Genomic DNA, 23,854 nt, shown 5'->3' on the forward strand with positions numbered 1-23,854 from the left:
GCACTGTTCTATAATGCACCTGCGCACCGACGTTCGGCTTCTTTCGGAAATTCCTGATGCGATGGATGCGACCGTCGGAAGCCTCTCGGAAGACTGTCAATCAAAATAGGAACGCCCAGTCCCGCAGCCCATACACGGAAGCGGCGGAGAAGATGCATCTCGTAAACGGTAAGTAATGCTCATATTTTAAAACAACTAGCAGATTCCCCTAGACAAAACGAGCATCCATCTAAGGGGAAAAAGTTTTATGTACGGGTGAACCCCCGCTTTAAGAAAGCTTCATTGTTTTCTTTCAAGATCAAATCAAGATTATTTTGATCCGTTGTCAGATCATTCAGAGCAATAGCAGTAGACTAGAAATAATTGAAATACAAACGTGGAAAGTAATATATTTTACATTTTGAACATAGAACATAGAAATGCATTAATTGAACTTTTAAGGCCTTAAATTGCTGGTGACATAGCTGTTAATATGTACAGCATCATAGCAACTGCAGATCTATAAAGAGGTTAAGATGTCACCTTCCTCAGCTGTAAAGACAAGGAAGGTTTCGTTTAAGAACATGAATTTTCACTTTTTACCTAGCCATATACTTCAGACATTTATTTGAGGACTACAACTTGGGTCTTTTCCATTTGGAGTGAATGATACTTTCTCTAACAGCGCTGGCTTCTATTTACATAATTTTGGGATTGCCTCAGTTCCTTTTTTTTTCCTGAGTCTTGCTGCTTATAGAGTCTTGCTATCTTAAAGTGGTTGTATACCCCCAATGTGGAAGTTGTACCTATATATAGTACTGAAAATATCTCCTAAACATGTGCTGTTAAGGAGATATTTAACCTGTAGTGCACCGATGCTGTCACCTGCGCATGCGCTGTGATGAAATGGCTCTCTGTGCCGGTTCTTCACTAGCAAGTGCCATGATTGACGGCTCAAGCGCACATGCGCAAGAGTGACTTCACGCGACTCCGGCCAGTCACAGAGCTGGATTCCGCAGCCCTGGAAGGAAGAGGGGCAAAGATGGATGCGGCCACCAGCGGTGACAGTGTGGACTTTGTTTGCAGGTAAGTGGCACATAATGGGCTACTATGTGGTGCATAAACCCCATCAGGGTTTACTTCCTCTTTAATACAGATATAAGATTTTGTATTATACACCTATTTACTGTATATTAAAGTGTATTGCTATACCAAAATCTAAAGACATATGAGGTAACAAAATTGTCTAAGAGAAAACCCTACTGAACTTTATGTGTACACCACCTTGTTCTCTGAATTATGAGCTCCTAACTAACTAGCCACTTGCAAGAAGCTCTAAAACAACACCACAGGCGTTCTCTCCATACCATTGAAAATCTAGATAAGAAGAGAGATTATACCAAGTAAATCTTATTTTAATAAAATAAAGCCTATCCAGGCTTACACTTTTGGCAGTGCGGTCTCAACAAAGTGTTGGCAACAAAAACAAATTCCTCTTAAAACCATTATTTATATCTAAATGTCACTTTACTAAGAATTTCTGATATATTACCATTTTTCTGTAGTCATTGTTAAAGCGATACTAAACATAAATGTAATTGCCATTTATTTATAAATATGTGGCATGCATTTAATTTAATATAAAAAAGCATTTGAGTACCTTATTTAATCATTGCTGTTTAGCAGTCACATGACATTTTCCAGGTCTTTCCCATCCTTAGGGAAAGATCTGAGGGAGGAGTTTCTAGTAATCTGCTGATGTCTGCTCTATAGCAGCAGAGCATTTCTGGGTTAGGAATCGGTGTCTGCACAGCTCTGATTGGTGCTCATTACATAAAAAAAAAACAGTTTGGAGAATAGAGAATCAAAATAAATAATAGCCACTAAATGTTTTAAAGCTGATTACAAATCTATATTTCAAAGCAAATGTATATATATATATATATATATATATATATATTGAATATCATGATGCAGGTAACATTGCTAGTATTGCTTTATTTGTAGGGAAAGTTCTCCCTATACGGCTCCACTCCAATGCCTGCATCTTGATTTCATATCGGCACATTCGCAGACACACAGCAGATCTAAGAGACCTGGCAGATCCTTGTGGTGTGTCTGAGCATGTGCCGAACCCCTGCACAATTAAATTGGCAGAGATGCCTACGCATGTGCAGGATCTCATGAGCTGCCTCCTGGGATGAGTGCTGTAGAAATCCAGGAAGATGCAGTTTGCATGTTCAGAAACGCTGCAACGGATCTCAGAGTGGCCCATGGTGTTGCTGCGAATGTGTGGGACCCGGGTATGTCACCCTCACCTAGGTGAGAATGATGGGCCAGCACCTTAGAAACGACTATATTTAATTAAAAAAATATATTGCTTTGTGTAACTAGACCCTTGCTCGCTCGCTTCCGCTCTCCCGACACTCCTCTGCTACTATTGAGTCAGCTTGCAGATTGCAACGTCTGATGGTTCGGTCATCCAAGGCTCCGGGATCCGAACTACAGCTATGTGCCATTCGGAAACCATTAGAACAAACACCAGGCAGGCTGTATGTAAGTTCAAACAGGAAGACCTTTATTGGAAGTACACAACACACTTTTAAACAGAATTTGGAACATCCCGCCCCCAACAATCGCTTTCCTATTGGTCAATTGTAAAGTACATGTAGTCCTCCTTCAGGTCCTCCTTAGCCATGCAAATGAGGACTTGAAAATGAGTCAGCAGGGATTGGTCCAATAGCTTGAATGGAGGGACTGTTATGTGTAATGAGACAGAAGCCCCAGGGGGCAATCAATGTACACAATAGCCAGACACAGAACAATGGAGCCGTCTGCAGCTTTAAGACAGGGAAGAAGACCCCCCACTGTGTAACAGATTTCAAGGAGGAACACTTCTGCATTCCAAGGTCCATGACACTTTGCAATTGTGTTATAATTAGATGAGCGCAGGAAAAAGGGTGAAGGTCCTCTTTAAGGACAGACATAGTACAAAATAAGGTAATTAACCACATTTCACAATACACCCGTCTGGTGTAAATTGCTGCCATTATTTTGTAATGCTAAGAAACTTTGTGTCAGCTGTGAACTGAACTACCATTCTACAGTTAGATGGGCCATATGAAAACAGACAACAAATTGAATTACTTGTAGAATGAAGAAAAATTGACCAGAGGGAAGGGTAAAAATGTGGAATTCCAGAAATGCTAAGATCTTAAAATGACATGTGGTGAACCTGCCTGCTCAGCATTTAAAAAAACATTAAAAAAATTGTTAAAAATACATGTTCTGGCACAATACAGAAATATAATCACTGAAGCGTCCCTGTTTCCAGTAAGAGAATTTGTGGTTTGTGTGTACTGTATATTTCTCTTGGAAGTTAGTATAAAGACCTATGGGACACTTGTGCCATAGTAACAGGATTTCTGAAGACCCATAGACAATCTCTTAGATACTAACTCTTATGAAGCAGCACTTGACTTTAAAGAAGAACTCTGGGCTAAAGGTTTAGGTGTAATTGCACAATAGGAATACAGAGATGTAATTATTACGTGCTGATGTGACAACATTATGGCATCTGAAGATCCCACACTTACATCCTCAACGTCTGAAAGGATTAAATCAATTAAAAGTCCTGCACATAGCAATCCATTCAGATTTTTTTTAAATTCAAAATAGGCTTACGTCAAAGAAATACCTTTGAGCTGGAAGTGGCCATAGGTTTCGGAATTTATTGCTGTGTGTAGGGCAAGGTGTATTCTTTGAGAATTTTCGTGTGTACAACATGCGTTGGGAGGGGCCTACATGTTGACGTAATGCTGCCGTGTCCCTGTGCTCGGAGTGGCAGCCGCCATTGTGGTGAGCCTCTTATATACAGTTTGTTGGTTCCTATGATGGGGGTTCCATGGTCCAATATCCATGTTTTTAATGTTATATTGTTCACGTTTATAATTATGTATATTAAAATTATATATTTTTCTATTTATGTCGATTACTTTTCTGGTACCTTTAAAGTCCGCCCTTAAGTCCTACTTTTCTTATTTATAGTTTATATGATGTGGTACACCCTTGGCCCTCTTTCTTTACATATATCATAATAGGGGTTCCATGCTGTTAACAAGAGGAAACGAGGAGGAGTACCTGTTATAGAGATTATATTTAAGCTCCCATATACCTTGTTTCTGGTGGGTGGAGGCTCACTTGCACTGGATTTCTTCAACATCACTTGGTGGAATTTGCTGGATGTTGGCTTTGCTTTTGTTTTTTTATACCACATAGTACACTAGTATCCAAGCACTGAAGGTTAGTTTCTATACACGGAGGACACTTTTAATCCCAGATTGAGTTCAATCACGTCATTATTTGGACTTGTATTCATTATAAGCAGTGCTCCAAATAATGTAACAATATATGACATTTAGTTGTACAAAAAAAAAAAAAAAGTGTCATGTGCAAAATAGAATTCAATCTTAATAATGTAACACCAAAAAATCATAAACAGTCCATAAGTGGAAAACAATCCAATGAAGGTGGTTTTTCTTCACGATCGTGTGTAGGCAAGGCAGGCTTGACAAGAATCACATCGAAAAAAAAACGTTGTTTTTTCTAGAACAATAAAAATGGTCGTGTGTACGTGGCTTAAGTGTAATTTTATATAAGAACTCTCTTCTTTTATTGAGCCTGGTGGAAATACGAGTTTTATATACAGTAGAACCAGCAAGTTAGGAGTATAGAAGAAAAAGAGAAGATCTGTGGTACCCCCACCGCTAGATATAAGCGAGTTTGACCCCAGACTGTAAAGCTGAGGGTCCATTTTTTCTGGTGAGTAGGGGTGCAAGAGGGGTGTATGCCACACTTCACGACATGTCTACTTAGAGCCCTTCAGCACTTTTATCATGAAATTTTAAACACCGAGCAGTGGAGGATAGATGTTCATAAAATGGTTCACTTCTGAATTTAGAATATTTCTCAGTTTTTTATCACGATTATTATTTACTGTATCTATATACATTTTTTGGGGTTTATCAGAGAATGTGTTATACACTGTATGCGCTGTGGTAATATTTGTCATTTACAAATTAGCATGCCTTAGCTTGAGAGCAGCCAGGAAATCCAGGTTTCATGTGTGGGCACCTGGAATGTTTTAATAAAACCATCAGTATTGCAAGTTTGTATTTATTTTTATTACATTACCTTAGTCTGGAGTCTTTAAATGTGTCCAGATATTCTGGGTAGCTCCATGCTATTTTGTCTCCTTTACATCTCAGCTCCACGTTCTGCCCTGCAGACATAGTAAGCATAGGTGGGGGTTTCTGGAAACGGCCTTTGTCCATGACTTGGGTCATGATGGATTGCACTTTGGTGAAGGGTTCTGTGGATTCCTTTAATTTAGTAACTTTTGGTTTCAGTTTCTTTATCCCTGGTTTAATCTTATTCTCTGCTGGTTCTTTTGGCCTTTTACCTTTAGCTGCAGGTTGACCAAGTGCTACAAATAAAAGTAGAGAAAAAAAAACATAAATTACTATGATAAAAAAACACATATTATTTCAAAACAAGTGGTGCAGAGCAATGGTGTATCAAATACAGGTGCTAATTTTCAATTGGCCAATGCTGTCCTTTGCAATTGATGATCACGTGTGTACATATATAAAGTCCAATGGCAATGAAATTTTTATGCCATGTAAGTATAAAGCATTGACCCAACTAAAAATAATTAAAAAGATGAGTTAGCAAAGTGGAAAACAAAAATACAAAAATGCTTTTTGACATAGAATTATGTGTTTGTTAAGGTGTACTGTATGCATAGACATAACCCCCAAACCCCTAAACCTCCCTCCCACCTCTAGAGCTTTTCTCTTGCAGCTTTTATTACTCCCTGTTTCTTCATCAAAAGAAAATTCTTGCAGCTGCTGAAAGCTCAATTTGTAGGATGTAGGCACACCCCCAGAACTATATCTCCTAAGAGCCTTTTTCCTACACAGTGTGGGCAGGCTCCTGAGACTCAAGGCAGCAGCATTCAGTTGCTTGGAAAGAAAATAATGAATATATGCACATGAAGTGGGACAGAAAGTAGAACAGACAGACCGTCAGGGTATAGATGGAGTTCTATAGCCCTGGGATTGCAGGTCAGATTTTATTACAGCAGAAGCAATCTGCTAGCCCAAGCAGAATTTTTACGGGCAAACTAGATTTCTGTCAAATCAACAGATATTGTCTGTACTTGTGCAGTGTTTTTAGCGACGTGAGTACCACACTTTATTACATCTTCGTTACCATGACATTTTTCATTTTTCAGCACTTTGATACTTTGACTGGCAATTGCTCTGTCATGCAGAAATGTACCCAGATTAATGTTATATTATTTGTCGTGACAGATAGAGCTTTCTTTTGCTGGTATACTGGGTTTATTATTTTTTCTATATAAAGATATACAATCAGGTCCATAAATATTGGGACATCGACACAATTATAATCTTTTTGGCTCTATACACCACCACAATGGATTTGAAATTAAACGAACAAGATGTGCTTTAACTGCAGACTTTCAGCTTTAATTTGAGGGTATTCACATCCAAATCAGGTAAACGGTGTAGGAATTACAACAGTTTGTATATGTGCCTCCCACTTTTTAAAGGACCAAAAGTAATGGGACAGATTAACAATCATAAATCAAACTTTCACTTTTTAATACTTGGTTGCAAATCCTTTGCAGTCAATTACAACCTGAAGACTGGAACGCATAGACATCACCAGTCGCTGGGTTTCATCCCTGGTGATGCTCTACCAGGCCTCTACTGCAACTGTCTTCAGTTCCTGCTTGTTCTTGGTAGGGATGAGCTTCGTTTTCGAGTCAAACTCATGTTCGACTCGAACATCGTATGTTCGATCGTTCGTAAAAATTCCGAACGTTTTGGGCCGTTCGCGCCAAATTCGAGTGGCGTGTCACGACCCATCATTTACTGCGGCATCGCAGTGCATTGCTGGCTGATGATTGGCCAAGCATGCACTATGACGCGCTTGCTTGGCCAATCACAGCGCGCAAAAAACGGAGAGCCATAATTGGCCAAAGCCAGGGTGGCTTTGGCCAATTATGGCTCAGAGGGTTTAGTACACGCCCCACACTATATAATGCTGCCTGGAAGTCGGCCTTGTGTAGTGTGTTGGTGGTTTACAGAGAGAGAGAGAGAGAATGTAATTTTTTGGAGTTAGATAGAGCAGGCAGGCAGGCAGGCTAGTCAGTTAGAGTTACATAGGTGGATTCAGAAAGACTTAGGCTGGTGTATCAGTAGATACGCCAGCCTAAGTCTGAATGTGCGCCGGCGCTAATTTAAGCATATTCTGGAAACCAGATACGCTTAAATTAGGCTCAGATATGAGCGGCGTAAGTGTCTTACACCGTCGTATCCTAAAGTGTAATTTTTAGGCTGACCGCTAGGTGGAGCTTCCATTGCGGTCGGCGTAGAATATGTAAATCACTAGATACGCCTATTCACGAACGTACGCCCGGCCAACGCAGTACAGATATGCCGTTTACGTAACGCATTATCAGGCCTAAAGTTATTCCATCAAATAGCTGGAATAGTAATGTTAAGTATGGCCGTCGTTCCCGCGTCGAAATTCGAAAATTTTACGTCGTTTGCGTAAGTCGTCCGTGAATAAGGATTTACGTCATTTACGTCCACGTCGAAACCAATAGGACCGTGCGGCGTACTTTGCTGCAATGCACACTGGGATATGTAGGCGGACAGCGCATGCGCCGTTTGTAAAATACGTCAATCACGTAAGGTCACCCCCCATTACCATAAAACACGCCCCCTCAGCTAAATTTGAATTAGGCGCCATTACGCCCGCCCGATTTACGCTACGCCGCCGTAACTTAGCAGGCAAGTACTTTGTGAATACAGTACTTGCCTTGCAAACTTACAGCGGAGTAGTGTAAATGCCATACGCTACGCCGCCGCAACTATGCGCCCACCATCCTGAATCCAGCTAACAGTGTGTAGAGGATATATATGCATCCCAGGTGTTGTATATATATTTATACACTGTATTGAGTTTAGCTAGATCCGCTCTTCCTAATTTACTGACAGGCAGGCAGGTGATTGTGCTAGCTGCAGTATTTTCATGTGGTGTACTGTCTGTGTCCTCTGTACTGTGTGCACCTAAAGCTACGTCAATAGATTTGATGGTGTTTCTCATATTAATTCCTAAAGGCAGTAGAGCTGCACGATTCTGGGAAAAATGAGAATCACAATTCCTTTGCTTAGAATGAAGATCACGATTCTCCAAAAAATGCATGGTGCTTTTGTTAGCATGCATTTTTTTTATCTACACGCACAGAGGGGCAGATCCACAAAGATCTGCCCCGGCGCATCGTATCCGAGATACGCTACGCCGCCGTACCTTACCTGGCTTTAAACGAATCCATAAAGAATTTGCGCCGTAAGTTACGGCGGCGTAGTGTATCTCAAGCGGCATAACGGCGCGGAATTCAAATCGGCGATTAGGGGGCGTGTTTCATTTAAATGAAGCGCGTCCCCGCGCCGAATTAACTGCGCATGCGCCGTCCCTAAATTTCATGCCGTGCATTGCGCTAAAAGTCGTCGCAAGGATGTCATTTTTTTAACATAGACGTGAATTACGTCCATCCCGATTCATGGACGACTTACGCAAAAAATAAAAAAAATAAACGCGGGAACGACGGCCATACTTAACATGCCAAGTCTAACTATACGCCGCAAAACACCAGCTTTAACTATACGCCGGAAAAAGCCGACTAGAGACGACGTAAGAGAATGCGACGGCCGCGCGTACGTTCGTGGATCGTCGGAAATAGCTAATTTGCATACTCGACGCGGAAAACGACGAGAACTCCACCCAACAGATGCCGAAGTATTGCATCTAAGTTTCGAAGGCGTACGAAGCCATACGCCTGTCGGATCTAACCCAGATGCCGTCGTATCTTGGTTTGAGGATTCAAACCAAAGATACGACGCTGGAAATTTGAAAGTACGCCAGCGTATCAGTAGATACGCCGGCATACTCGCTCTGTGGATCTGCCCCAGAGTATGTGCCTTCCTGAAGAACAGCCTATTAATTTGAGAATGAACTGCCTGCCACCCCTCAATAGCACCAAAGTGCATGGGCCTTGTTTTAAATTGTATTCTTTTAATGCCGCTGCATCAAAATGCATGGTGCTTTTGTTAGCATGCATTTTTATTTTTGTGATTTCTTTTTATTTACACACATTATATATACAGTGCCTTGCGAAAGTATTCGGCCCCCTTGAACTTTGCGACCTTTTGCCACATTTCAGGCTTCAAACATAAAGATATAAAACTGTAATTGTTTTTGAAGAATCAACAACAAGTGGGACACAATCATGAAGTGGAACGAAATTTATTGTATATTTCAAATTTTTTTAACAAATAAAAAACTGAAAAATTGGGCGTGCAAAATTATTCAGCCCCCTTAAGTTAATACTTTGTAGCGCCACCTTTTGCTGCGATTACAGCTGTAAGTCGCTTGGGGTATGTCTCTACCAGTTTTGCACATCGAGAGACTGAAATTTTTGCCCATTCCTCCTTGCAAAACAGCTCAAGCTCAGTGAGGTTGGATGGAGAGCGTTTGTGAACAGCCGTTTTCAGTTCTTTCCACAGATTCTCGATTGGATTCAGGTCTGGACTTTGACTTGGCCATTCTTATGCCGCGTACAGACAGTCGTTTTTTGTGATGAAAAAAACGACGTTTTAAATCATGAAATAAAACAACGTTTTTGAAACTTCATTTTCAAAAACGACGTTGCCTACACACCATCGTTTTTTCAAAATGCTCTAGCAAAGCGCGGTTACGTTCAGCACGTATGACGGCACTCTGTTCCATTGAAGCTCGCTTCATAACTTGCTTCTGAGCATGCGCGGGTTTAAAAAACGTCATTTTAAACGTCGTTTTGCCCACACACTATCATTTTAAATGACAAAAAAAATGACGTTTTGAAAAACGACACAAAAAATTCGAGCATGTTCGAATTTTTTTTTGTCGGTTTTCAGAAGACATAAAACGACGTTTTCCCCACACACGGTCATTTTAAATGATGTTTTCAAAAACTTCGTTTTTTTTCATCACAAAAAACGACCGTCTGTACGCGGCATAACACCTGGATATGTTTATTTGCGAACCATTCCATTGTAGATTTTGCTTTGTTTTGGATCATTGTCTTGTTGGAAGACAAATCTCCGTCCCAGTCTCAGGTCTTTTGCTGACTCCATCAGGTTTTCTTCCAGAATGGTCCTGTATTTGGCTCCATCCATCTTCCCATCAATTTTAACCATCTTCCCTGTCCCTGCTGAAGAAAAGCAGGCCCAAACCATGATGCTGCCACCACCATGTTTGACAGTGGGGATGGTGTGTTCAGGGTGATGAGCTGTGTTGCTTTTACGCCAAACATAACGTTTTGCATTGTTGCCAAAAAGTTTGATTTTGGTTTCATCTGACCAGAGCACCTTCTTCCACATGTTTGGTGTGTCTCCCAGGTGGCTTGTGGCAAACTTTAAACAACACTTTTTATGGATATCTTTAAGAAATGGCTTTCTTCTTGCCACTCTTCCATAAAGGCCAGATTTGTGCAGCATACAACTGATTGTTGTCCAATGGACAGAGTCTCCTACCTCAGCTCTAGATCTCTGCAGTTCATCCAGAGTGATCATGGGCCTCTTGGCTGCATCTCTGATCAGTCTTCTCCTTGTATGAGCTGAAAGTTTAGAGGGACGGCCAGGTCTTCGTAGATTTGCAGTAGTCTGATACTCCTTCCATTTCAATATTATCGCTTGCACAGTGCTCCTTGGGATGTTTAAAGCTTGGGAAATCTCTTTGTATCCAAATCCGGCTTTAAACTTCTCCACAACAGTATCTCGGACCTGCCTGGTGTGTTCCTTGTTCTTCATGAGGCTCTCTGTGCTTTAAACGGACCTCTAAGACTATCACAGTGCAGGTGCATTTATACGGAGACTTGATTACACAGGTGGATTCTATTTATCATCATTAGTCATTTAGGTCAACATTGGATCATTCAGAGATCCTCACTGAACTTCTGGAGAGAGTTTGCTGCACTGAAAGTAAAGGGGCTGAATAATTTTGTACGCCCAATTTTTCAGTTTTTTATTTGTTAAAAAAGTTTGAAGAATCCAATAAATTTCGTTCCAAAGTTCAAGGCACTGTATATATATATATATATATATGTATATAGTGGCCCAGATTCAGGTACGACTTGCGCGGGAGCAAGTGTGATTTGCACCGCGCAAGTACGGATTTGCTCCCAGGCAAATTTGCGGGTGACCCAGAAAGCAAGCTAAGCCTGAAATGTGCCATTTTTGCACGGAGGCAGTTTCTCTGCCCCGGCGCAATTAAGGGGCAATTTTGCTCAGGGAGCAACTTGCGCTCTCGTGGTTTTTCCTCAGCAAATATGCAAATGAGGAACTGCCACTGATTCATAAACTTGTGCGTGTGAGGAGCATTTTGCTCCCAAAGCGCGCAAGCTGTTTAGCCGGGGCAAATTTGCACTTTATAAAAGCAGGGGCAAGTTAGCAACAGATGGCCACAGGTCAGCTGGAGAGAAACTACAGCACTCCTCACCGTGTGTAGGGACTACAAACAAAAACAAAAACAAAAAAACTTTGAGCATAAACTAAATATAGAAAAGCTCCTAATCTGAGCAAAAAAAAAATATCCCCAAAAAAAAAAAAAAAAATATAAGCATAATCAAAATAAATAGAAAAGGCTCATTATATGAGCAGCAAGGGATAGGTAAAAAATACAAAAATAAAAGGAAAATAATTTTTTTTTTTTGGACATCCTTGTGCCAAGGGTGCCCCGGCTCTGGCTCCTCAGTCTGCGTGGTTAAGCCTGTGGTGGGGATGGAGCCTGGGCTGAGGATGGAGCCTGTGGTGGGGATCGAGCATGGGGTGGGGATGGAGGGGGGGGAGGAGCATCAACCCCTACTTCCTCACTCCTGGCAGGTGGTGCCTGCAAGCCCTCCATGGCGTTGGCCAGGCGGGTGAGCACGCTGTTGGTTTGGGCCAACATCCGCAGCTGCCGGGTGGTATTGGTCCTCTGCTGCTGCCGGGTTAATCTCCCCTCCTCCCGCACAGCAGCAGTGTTGGCCTCCACCGCACCTGCCAACCTGCTCACCTCCGCTGTTAGCAAAGCGATGGTGCCCTGCTGCTCAACCATGCAGGTGACCATGGCTCCACAGTTGGCACTGACTTCCTCCAAGCTCTCAGTATCTCGTATCCCCCGGTCAGCATGCAGGGTGAGGGCCTGCTGCAGAGAGGAGGAGGAGGATGCCAGGCTGTCCGCCACCCGCCTCAAGTCTCCCACCATGTCCCCTATATGGCGGGTCTGCCGGGCCTGCTCCTCCTGCAGACCTTCACGGAGGCTGGAGGGTACACCCCTAGTTTTACATAGAGCCTTTCTTGGAGGAGAGGCTGGGGCACGAACTGAGGGAGAAGAAGAGGAGTGGGCCACACTGGAGGGAGGGACACTGGAGGGGGATGACGTTATGGTCGGGGGGGTGGTGGGGAGGTCAGGGATGGTGGGATCCTCCTGGAGGTACACAGATTCATCCAGGTTGAGGATAATGGACTCCTCCACCACTTCCTCCTCCCTAGATGGACTATGGGCGATATCCTCCTCCACCAACATGCCCAGTATCTGCAGGGGGCCTGACTGGACCCCATGATGTTCTGGAGATGGCGTGGGTCGCCCTACAGCCGACGATGGCCCAGCCTCATCATCAACATTTGTGGATAACACAAAAAAAATATGTTGCTGGAGCAACACACTTATCATATGTTCCCTTCTACCCCCTCCCATGATACACAGCAAATATGAGAAACAAAAACTTGTTACATGTTCCCTTCTATCCCCTCATATGTTCCCTTCTACCCCTCCCATGATACACAGCAGATATGAGAAACAAAAACTTGTTACATGTTCCCTTCTACCCCCTCATATGTTCCCTTCTACCCCCTCCCATGATACACAGCAGATATGAGAAACAAAAACTTGTTACATGTTCCCTTCTACCCCCTCATATGTTCACTTCTACCCCCTCCCGTGATACACAGCAGATATGAGACACAAAAAAACTTACCAGTCCCCAAGTCCCCAACAGTGGAGTCATAGCCTGGCAGTCCCTCCACCTGCTCCAGCGCTAAACTCTGAGAGATGACCTCCTCCTCCGGATTGAGTCGCACAGAACAGCCTGGTCCTCCCGGTGCCCCTGCTATGCTTTCTGATTAGGACAATTTTGTCCCTGACTCGACGACGCATGTCAGTAAAAAATTTTTGGATGTCCATCCAAGTCCGGTCCTCAAAGCCCAGGGCATTTATGTCCAATGTAATAGCCTCATATATTGCCCTCCTTTGGGCTACGGTGGTATTCTTCCGCTCTGAACCAAAAAGAACGGCAGTATGGCGCGTCAGTGCCGCAAGCAGTATATCCATCTCAGCGGAGACAAAATTTGCTTTTCTTTTTTTTTCCTTATCAGGAGGTGCCATCTCAGAAAACAGGGCAAAATTACCTTTCTCAGGGGGGGTGTAACAAGCAGGATGTCATTTTGCACAGGACCTGCGCAGGTCTGCCCCTATTTATTTGCTCAGTGCAAGCAGGTGGGCAAAATTTGCCCTGAAAATAGTGTGGAAAAAAGATCATTTGCATAGGGCACACCCACTTTCACTTGCGCTGCCTTAGGCCCTGCTTTTTGCCTTACAAAGGAGCAAGTTAGCAGACAAAAGGAATCCTGAATCAGGTGGCAATCTTTCCAATTTGCCCCAGCGCAGAGCAAATCAGCTGCTCTTCACATGTGCAACTAAAGGGCAAATCTACCTGAATCTGGGCCAGTGTGTGTAAATAAAAAAAAAATCACAAAAATAAAAATGTATGCTAACAAAAGCACCATGCATTTTGATACAGCGGCATTAAAAAATAAAATAAAAAAAAGGCCCATGCACTTTGGTGCTATTGAGGGGTGGCAGGCAGTTCATTCTCAAATTAATAGGCTGTTCTGCAGCAAGGCACATACTCTGATGCATCGCATAGATATGAATTTGAGCCTTTAAAACACAGTTAGGAGGCTGAGGGTCACCAAAAAAAACAAATTTTCAAAAAATCATTTGTCATTTGGACAGAAAGTGAGGTGCAATCTTCTGAACAGATGCGCACAGACAGCAAAACAAACGTTACAGGGGTGATAACCCCTCTCTATGTTTTCCAACACGCTTAAAAAATAGATTTTTTGGCTGGAGCTACACTTTAAAAAAGTACCAGTTCAAAATTACAAACAGATTCTACTTAACAACAAACCTACAGTCCCTGTCTTGTTTGCACCGCCTGTATACTGCTGTTAAAAGTATATAGGGCCAAAGGGTCTGGAAATGACCTGGTGGGAGTGGGGCGGGGAAACCCATGCTATTTTTATCAATGATTTTCATCCATATTGCAGACATTACATTAAAGCCGCAAGCAGTTTTAAATTACTTTTTTATTATAGTAACACCCAGCAGGTACGATATTTAAAGGAATTTTCACTTTAAGCATCATTAAAATCACTGCTCCAGAAAAAACTACCGTTTTTAAAACTTTTTTTTGCCCTCAAAAAGGTCTTACCCCCCCTTTATGACCAGGCCATTTTCTTGCTATTCAGCAATGCGCTATTTTAACTGGCAATTGCAACACTGTGCGCAAATTAAATTTATGTATTTTTTCCCACACAAATAGAGCTTTCTTTTGATGGTATTTGATCATCACTGGGTTTTATATAAACGAAAAAAGACCGAAAATTTAGAAAAAAAATAAAACCTATATTTTTTTCTTAATGATATTATACATATTCAAATAAAAAAAAAAAAATCAAATATCTTTATGAATTTAGGCCAAAACGTATTCTGTTACATGCCTTTGGTAAAAAAAAAAATCCTAATGATATATAAGGCCGCGTACACACGATAGGATCGCCAGAGGAGAACGGTCTGAAGGACCGTTTTCATCAGTCTAAATCGATTATAGCATAGCTTTGAAACCATGTCTAAAGCCCTGTACACACGGCCCAGAATCTCGTGAGGAAAAAACGTAATTCTTGGCAAGAATCTCTTGCCAGCCGAGTGTACAGACACTCCATTCAAAAGGTGATGTCATCGACTACGACAAGCATGCGCTCTTCACATTCGATGCCGTCGCCGCCATTTTGCTACACCCTACCTATGCCTAGGAAGCTACCGCGCATGCGTCAAAGTCATTTAGAGCATGCGCGGGTTTCCACGGCGACAGGTAAACACTCTTGGGTTTCTCGACAGAAAAGCACTGCTGAGAATCACGACGAGAAAATAGAGAGCAGGTTCTCTATTTTTCTCGTTTAGATTCTGGGCAGTTTTCTTGACGAGAAACCTGAAAGCCTCGTACACACGCACGGTATACTCAGCAAGAAAGCTCTACCAGCAGTTTTCTTGCTGGTTCTTGCTGAGAAAACCGAGCGTGTGCACGAGGCTTCAGGAATTAATGTGTGTTATGTATTTTCTAGGCATGGCAGCGTGTGTTTGATTAGCCTGAGCCTGAGCCATGTGTGTTACAACGCTTCATGCTCATTAAACGCCCGGCAAGGCACATACCAGGAACAGCAGAAAATAGGAAACACATTTACTTTAAAAGGAACTTGTCCTTGAATTTTCTCTTCATAACCGTACTCTGAGTAGCACTTATGTCCAGGAATAGATAAAACATTTGAAGCATTACTGATGCTGTATCCTCCTGTGTTGGGGGACATATTTAAAAAATACCTTTACTATATTGTTACTTACTGTATTAGATCATCCAAAATCTATGTTTCATTCTCACTATGCCTTTCATATATGAACCTTTACAAACACACCTAGACCACATTTTTCCAATATGTGGTACCCTTTGGTGTCTCACTTACGTTATCTTACCATAGCATATGAAAACACACACAAACCATTTTTTTTTTTTTAGGATAGCCTAGGATAGAACCTCTACTGGGTTTCTAATGTAATCTGTGTCTCCATAGGGGAGATTTCTCTTCACTTTATGTACCAATGACACAACATTATGCTTTATTGATACAGTCATCAAAACGGAACATGTGGCATGCTTTCCAGATGTAGAAATTGTGTTTTAAGCTTAAAGTGGAGTTCTGACGATAAAAAAAAAATTTAAGTCAGCAGCTACAAATAGTGCAGTGCTGACTTTGAATATTAGGACACTTACCTGTCCAGGGCACCCGCGATGTCCTCATCCAAAGCCGATTTGTCCCTCGGCTCCCAGGTGCAGGCGCTAGCATCTTCAGTAAGGAATCAGGAAGTGAAGCCTTGCAGTTTCACAGCCTGGTTCCCTACTGCGCATGTGCAAGTCGCACTGCGTATCCTCACTAGGGATGAGCTTCAAGTTTGAGTCGAACTCCTGTTCGACTCGAACATTGCCTGTTCGGCAACAAACAATTTGGGGTGTTCGCGGAATATTCGAAAAGCCGCAGAACATCCTGTAAAAGTCTATGGGAGAAATCTAAAGTGCTAATTTTAAAGGCTAATATGCAAGTTATTGTCATAAAAAGTAAGAAAAAAACTGCGCCAACAAGAAATTTTTAGCAATCAGAAGCTAAATAAAAATATCAGTGTAAATGTACACATTATGATATAGGGCTATACATATGAATTATGACCCTATAAATATAAAAACAGATTTAATGAATTGAATAATGTCCAAAAAATTTCTTGATATCCGTGATCAGGACAAACAACACCCGAGTGAGCTTAACATCCGTGAAGACCGCCACCACATGGAAAGCAGCTTACCATACAACAGAAAAAGCCAGCAGTGAAAATTGTGTTCCGTCCACAGGTAAACACTGGGTTAACAGGAGCCTCAGCAGTGTGTCCTCGGATCGTAAAAGCGCTATACCCTTGTCATACGTGTGGTCCATGGATCATATATTAAAAAGAGCGGACCATAGCGTTATAACGTTTTGGAAAGGTTTAATTAAAATAGAAATAATCGTACTTACAAACATCGATAACTAAAAGAATATAAAAGACAAATGCCGGCCGGCACTATTGGAGCCCTTCCTCCTTCATGTTGAGCGCGGTAACGTCACTGTACACCGTTCCAGACGCGTTTCGTCATAGGTTGACGTTTTCAACGGGGATGGGCAGTACACTGACTCACTGCTATAAATAACCAAGCCTCATTCTGACAAACAAGGAAGTGGCAATGAAAAAACTCCATATTAACTATGGGAAAAAAGCCAATCCAGCTCACGTTGGCACTGTAAAGGCTCACTGATTGAAATTTAGCTATGCGCCAATCATCCAAAAAAATAAATTATAAAATAGGAACGGGCAGATATCGAACGAAAGTATCAACCTAATTTTCAATACGACCAAAAATGTATATTTAATTTAAACGTTAGCAACGGCAGGCCAGCAGCCTAATCCCATGCTACTACCTAACGACCCCTAGAGGAGAGATACATTAATAACCTCTTAAAATGATATATTAATCCATACGTCAAATGGTGTAAAAATAATATAAATATACCTAGTGTATATACTACCTAATAGATAGCAGTCATGTGATCTTATATATTATTGTGCACTTAATATAGAACCAATTGGAACCAACCATAGATATAGAAAAAATTCTAATATTAGGCCAATAATAGAGTTACCAAAGGCCAGTGTATATTATTAATATTTATCTAGTGACATCTAAATAAGACCCCTTTATAAACAAAGGGGGAAAAAAACGAAAAACATTAGTGTATATATGTATAAGGTTAAATTATATAAAAAAGGCGCCCATCCTTGTTTGACACAACCAGGCTTTACAATATAAAAAAACAATATATATAGAAAAACAGTATATAACCTTAGGCATTATTAATAAATGCGTTTACATCGGTATCGATATTTAAGCCGTATGGTGTGTAGGTCTTTAACTGCTTGCCGACCAGCCGCCGCAGTTATACGGCGGCAGGTCGGCTCTGCTGGGCGAGATCATGTAGCTATACGTCATCTCTCCCGGCACCCGCGATCGCTCGTTACAGAGCGAGAACCGGGAGCTGTGTGTGTAAACACACAGCTCCCGGTCCTGTCAGGGGAGAAATGCCTGATCTTCTGTTCATACAATGTATGAACAGCGATCAGTCATTTCCCCCAGTCAGTCCACCCCCCCTTCAGTTAAAACACACCCAGGGAACATACTTAACCCCTTCCTCACCCCCTAGTGTTAACCCCTTCCCTGCCAGTGGCATTTTTATAGTAATCAATGCATTCTTCTTTTACAAAAAAGTTTTATTGGCATAAAATGTAATCAATGCATTTTTATAGCACTGATCGCTATAAAAATGCCAATGGTCCCAAAAATGTGTCAAAAGTGTCCGCCATAATGTCGCAGTACCAAAAAAAACCGATGATCTCCGCCATTACTAGTAAAAAAAAATATTAATAAAAATGCCATAAAACTATGCCCTATTTTGTAAACGCTATAACTTTTGCGCAGACCAATCAATAAACGCTTATTGCGTTTTTTTTTACGAAAAATATGTAGACGAATACGTATCGGCCTAAACTGAGGAAAAAAATAGTTTTCTTATATTTTTTTGGGGGATATTTATTATAGCAAAAAGTAAAAAATATTCAATTTTTTCAAAATTGTCGCTCTATTTTTGTTTATAGCGCAAAAACTAAAAACCGCAGAGGTGATCAAATACCACAAAAAAAGAAAGCTCTATTTGTGGAAAAAAAAGGACGCCAATTTTGTTTGGGAGCCACGTCGCACGACCGCGCAATTGTCAGTTAAAGCGACACAGTGCCGAATCTCAAAAAGTGGCCTGATCTTTGACCAGCAATATGGTCCGGGGGTTAAGTGGATACAAGCCATTTCTAGCTTAGAAATCTCTCTCACCAGGGAGCTCCTCCTTCAGTTCGGCATGAACTTATTAATTCCCCAAAATAGGGTATTAGACGGGTCCCAATTATGTGTTGAAAGATAATGTTTAGATATTTTATTGTCATAAAAAGTGTTTGGGGACCTGGGTCCTGCCAAAGGGAACATGTATCAATGCAAAAAAGTTTTAAAAAATGGAAGTTTTTTCGGGAGCAGTGATTTTAATAATGCTTAAAGTGAAACAATAAAAGTGAAATATTCCTTTAAATTTCGTACCTAGGGGTGTGTGTATAGTATGCCTGTGAAGTAGCGCTTCTTTCCCGTGCTTAGAACTGTCCCTGCACAAAGTGTAATTTCTGAAGGAAAAAAGGTCATTTAAAATCACAGCGACTATAATGAATTGTCGGCTCCCGGCAATACAGAGAAAAGTCATTCATAAAAAGAAAAAAAAATGTGTGGGGGTCCCCCCAAAATTAATTACCAGGCCCTTCAGGGGCCTCATCCCCACAACCCTTGCCCGGTGGTTGTGGGGGTCTGTGGGTGGGGGGCTTATCGGAATCTGGAAGACCCCAGATTCCGGCCCCCCCTATGTGAATTGGTAATGGAGTACATTGTACCCCTACCATTTCACAAAGAAAGTGTAACAATTGTAAAAAAAAAAACACACACACACACCGTTAGAAAAGTCCTTTATTAAAAAAAAAAATTCAGCGGTGGTAATCCACTCTCGGTCTCCGCTCCAACGCTGTCGGTATCCTGCGATGGGTGATCTCCTCTCCGATCTCCAGCGATGAGAAGATGAGGTGCGGATAACCCCAGCCCCCTCTGATGTAACCTGCATTACATCAGATGGGGGCAGGGTCACACATCACATCACTGGTAAAGCCTGGGTTTTTCCTTGCGTCAGAGGGGGACGGGGTCACATGACGGGTGGCCCCCCCCTCAACTACATAAGAGATGTCACTGCTGAAGCCGCGTCATTCCTGGGCTGTCTCTGGTGGAGACAGGTGATGCGCTGCGCTGGATGGACATCTCATCGCTGGATCCTGGACCTGGATGAAGAGGAGACCTTCTCAACTTTGAACCCAGAGAGGAGATCACCCATCGCAGGATACCGACAGAGTTGGAGCGGAGACCGAAAGTGGATTACCACCGCTGAAATCTTTTTTTTTTTTTCTTTTTTATAAATGCCTTTCCCAACGGTGTCTGTGTGTTTTTTTTTTTACAATTGTTACACTTTCTTTGTGAAATGCTAGGGGTACAATGTACCCCATTACCAATTCACATAGGGGGGGGCAGGATCTGGGGGGTCCCCTTTATTAAAACCTTCCAGATTCCGATAAGCCCTCCGCCCGCAGAACCCCACAACCACCGGGCAAGGGTTGTGGGGATGAGGCCCTTGTCCCCATCAACATGGGGACATGGTGCTTTGAGGGGTCACAGACCCCCAAAGCATCCTCCCAATGTTGAGGGCATGTGTTCAGGAGGGGGGGCGCTCTCTCACCCCCCTCTTTTCCTGAGGCCTGCCAGGTTGTGTGCTTGGATAAAGGGTCTGTTGTGGATTTTTGGGGGATCTCCATGCCATTTTTTTTATTTGGGGTGGAGTTCCCCTTAAAATCCATACCAGACCTGAAGGTTCTGGAATGGATATTTGGGGGGAACCCCACGTCATTTTTTTTTATTTGACGCGGGGTTCCCCTTAATATCCATACCAGACCTGAAAGGGCCTGGTAATTGAATTTGGGGGGACCCCCACGCATTTTTTTTTATGAATGACTTTTCTCTGTATTGCCGGGAGCCGACAATTCATTATAGCCGCGAGTGATTTTAAATGACTTTTTTCCTTCAAATGACACTTCGAGCAGGAACAGTTCTAAGCACAGGAAACAAGCGCTGCTTTACAGGCATACTATACACCCCCCCAGAAATGTAACTTTTCACTTTTATTGTTTCACTTTAAGCATTATTAAAATCACTGCTCCCGAAAAAAAACTGCAGTTTTTAAAACTTTTTTTGCATTGATACATGTCCCCTGGGGCAGGACCTGGGTCCCCAAACACTTTTTAGGACAATGACTTGCATATTAGCCTTTAAAATTACCACTTTAGATTTCAAACACTCGAGTCCCATAGACTTTAATGGGGTTCTAAAGTTCACACAAACTTTTGGTCTGTTCGCATGTTCTGGTGCGGTGCAGAACGGGGGTGTTCGGCTCATCCCTAATCCTCACTATTCTCTGCTGTCTTCTGGGACATGTGTGTCAGAAGACAGGCGGGGGGACAAAGGAGGGGTCAGACATGCCATAGATTGCGACGGAATCTCTGGCGATCTATTGCCGGAAGTGGCAGAAAATACCTGTGTTAGACAGGTATCTGCTCCCCCTCCCCCCTGAAAGGTGCCAAATTGACACCAGAGGGGGGGAGGAACTGGGAAGCAGAAGTTCCATTTTTGGGTGGTACTCCGCTTTAATGGCGCAATAGACATGGGTGCTTAACCTCTGTATGGATAGAAGCTTTGTCAGAAATTTACACTGAAGTCCGTGGACAGTGATACTACTCTACCATGGCTATAGCATCCATACCACAGTGATTGATGGAGCCAACCACTGCTTGTTGTGATTTAAATGCAGAATGATAATAGGTTTTAAAATTAATCAGTAAAACTTTATTATTGGTATTTCCATATTTATTTTGTAATAGTTTGTGTGCTGGACAGCTGCTCTTGGTGCCCTGTGCCCTCTCCAGGGCATCAGGGCTTAATAAAAACGTTAACATTTCAATTAAAAACTTAGGGTCTTAAGGTCTTAGTTGCATATATTCACTGTTATATATATATATTTATAAATATATATATATATACACACAGTGGAACCCCGGATTACAAGCATAATCCATTCCAGGAGAATGCTCGTAATCCAAAGTACTCACATATCAAAGCGAGTTTCCCCATTGAAGTCAATGGAAACAAAATATATTTTTTCCGCATTGACATCATATATATGGCTGTTCTCTGACTCCGCCAAACCTTGGCGTACTTCAGTGGGCAGCCACGGTTGACATATGTGTCTCTGTACAGGGGAAGGCTGGTGTTTACCAGGCGCCTCCACTGCACCAGAGAGGGGGGTGTGGGTTTCTTCCAGTGCATAGCAATATTTTTGCGTGCATAAAAAAGCAACAAGCTGATCAAAGTGCGTTTTGCAGAATTCGGGACAATGTTCTCAATTATTCCCAAGAGGCACAACTCCATCGCCAGTGGCAGCTGGATCACTGCAACTTTATTAATCGTATTCAGCACCGACTGTGTCACCCCAGGGCACCGCCAGAAAATGTGGGAGAAGTCGCCAGGGGAGGCGCCACACCTCCAACACTCCGGGCAATGTGCAGGGTTCATCTTGTGAAGCCTGTGCGGGGTAAAGTATGCCCTGTGAACTATCTTATATTGTACCAACCTGTCTCGAATGGGGACAAGTGAGCGAAAAGGGAGATCCCAGACATCATCCCAGTCGTCCGCTTCTAATGTAGGGATGTCACACTGCCATCTGGACCGCAGCCCGTCAAAAGGGGGAAGAGACACAAAGAGAAGGTATGAGTACAAATGCGAGGTGGGTTTCACTTCACAGTGAAACCTAAGTGTTCTCTCCAACTCCAACTGGGCCACGATGCAAGACGACAGCGGGAACTGTGCTGCGAAAGCATGCGACAGCTGGTGGTATCTGAAGTGATAATGGTGGGGCAAGTTAACCACTTGCCGTCGCCGCACCGTCATAATACGTCCACAAGGTGGCTCTCCTAGGCGAGATCACGTATTATGACGTCCTACCTTTTAGCCGCCACTAGGGGCGCACGCGCGCCGCCGGAGGCGCGCGCGCGCGCCCCCCGCTCGCCCCCGACTCCCGTGCGTGTGCCCGGCGGGCGCGATCGCCGCCGGGCACACGCGATCGCTCGGTACAGAGCGGGGAACGGGAGCTGTGTGTGTAAACACACAGCTCTCGTTCCTGTCAGCAGGGGAAATGCTTTTCTTCGGTTCATACAATGTATGAACCGAGGATCAGTGTTTCCCCTAGTGAGGCCACCCCCCCCCACAGTAAGAACACACCCAGGCATACTTAACCCCTTCCCCGCCCCCTAGTGTTAACCCCTTCACTGCCAGTGGCATTTTCATAGTAATCTAATGCATTTTTATAGCACTGATCGCTATAAAAATGCCAATGGTCCCAAAAATGTGTCAAATTGTCTGTTAAAGCGACGCAGTCCCGAATCGCAAAAAGTACTCTGGTCTTTGGGCAGCAATATGGTCCGGGGGGTAAGTGGTTAAATGTGCAAAATAGCTCCGCGAAGGGTATCAATGTGTTCTGTGAAACAATGTGCGAGACAAGTTTGATGCCATACTTCGACCATGCAAAGGGATCCAATAACTTATAGAAGTGGGAAAGGCTAGGATTGAGCCAAATTGGGGCATTGGGGGAAATTTCAGAGGGTTTACATTTTTCAATGGCCAGCCCAGTTCTGGGCATGGCACATTGGTGACAATTGATGGCACAGTGGTGACAATTGATGGCACAGTGGCTGCGTTTGATGGCATGGCACAGTTGTCACAATTAATGGGCACAGTGGCGACAATTGATGGCACAGTGGCTGCTTTTGATGGCATGGCACAGTGGTGACAATTGATGGGCACAGTGGTTGCGTTTGATGGCATGGCACAGTGGCTGCATTCGATGGCATGGCACAGGGCGACAATTGATGGCATGGCACAGTGGCGACAATTGATGGCACAGTGGCGACAATTGATGGCATGACACAGTGGCTGCGTTTGATGGGCACAGTGGCTGCATTTGATGGGCACAGTGTCTGCGTTTGATGGGCACAGTGGCTGCGTTTGATGAGCACAGTGGCTGCGTTTGATGAGCACAGTAGCTGC

At 42.9% G+C, this 23,854-nt stretch overlaps 1 protein-coding gene across 1 annotated transcript in view; it reads right to left on the minus strand.

Moving 5' to 3' along the window:
* Window positions 1–23,854, minus strand: part of PDGFRL (platelet derived growth factor receptor like) — a 155,078-nt gene that overhangs the window by 108,850 nt on the left and 22,374 nt on the right. The window contains exon 2 of the mRNA XM_040334592.1: window positions 5,173–5,464. Coding sequence (XP_040190526.1) covers window positions 5,173–5,464 — 292 coding nt within the window. The remainder of the gene's footprint in view (window positions 1–5,172; window positions 5,465–23,854) is intronic.

Source organism: Rana temporaria, chromosome 1, assembly GCF_905171775.1.
Source record: "Rana temporaria chromosome 1, aRanTem1.1, whole genome shotgun sequence".
Classification (NCBI taxonomy): domain Eukaryota; kingdom Metazoa; phylum Chordata; class Amphibia; order Anura; family Ranidae; genus Rana; species Rana temporaria.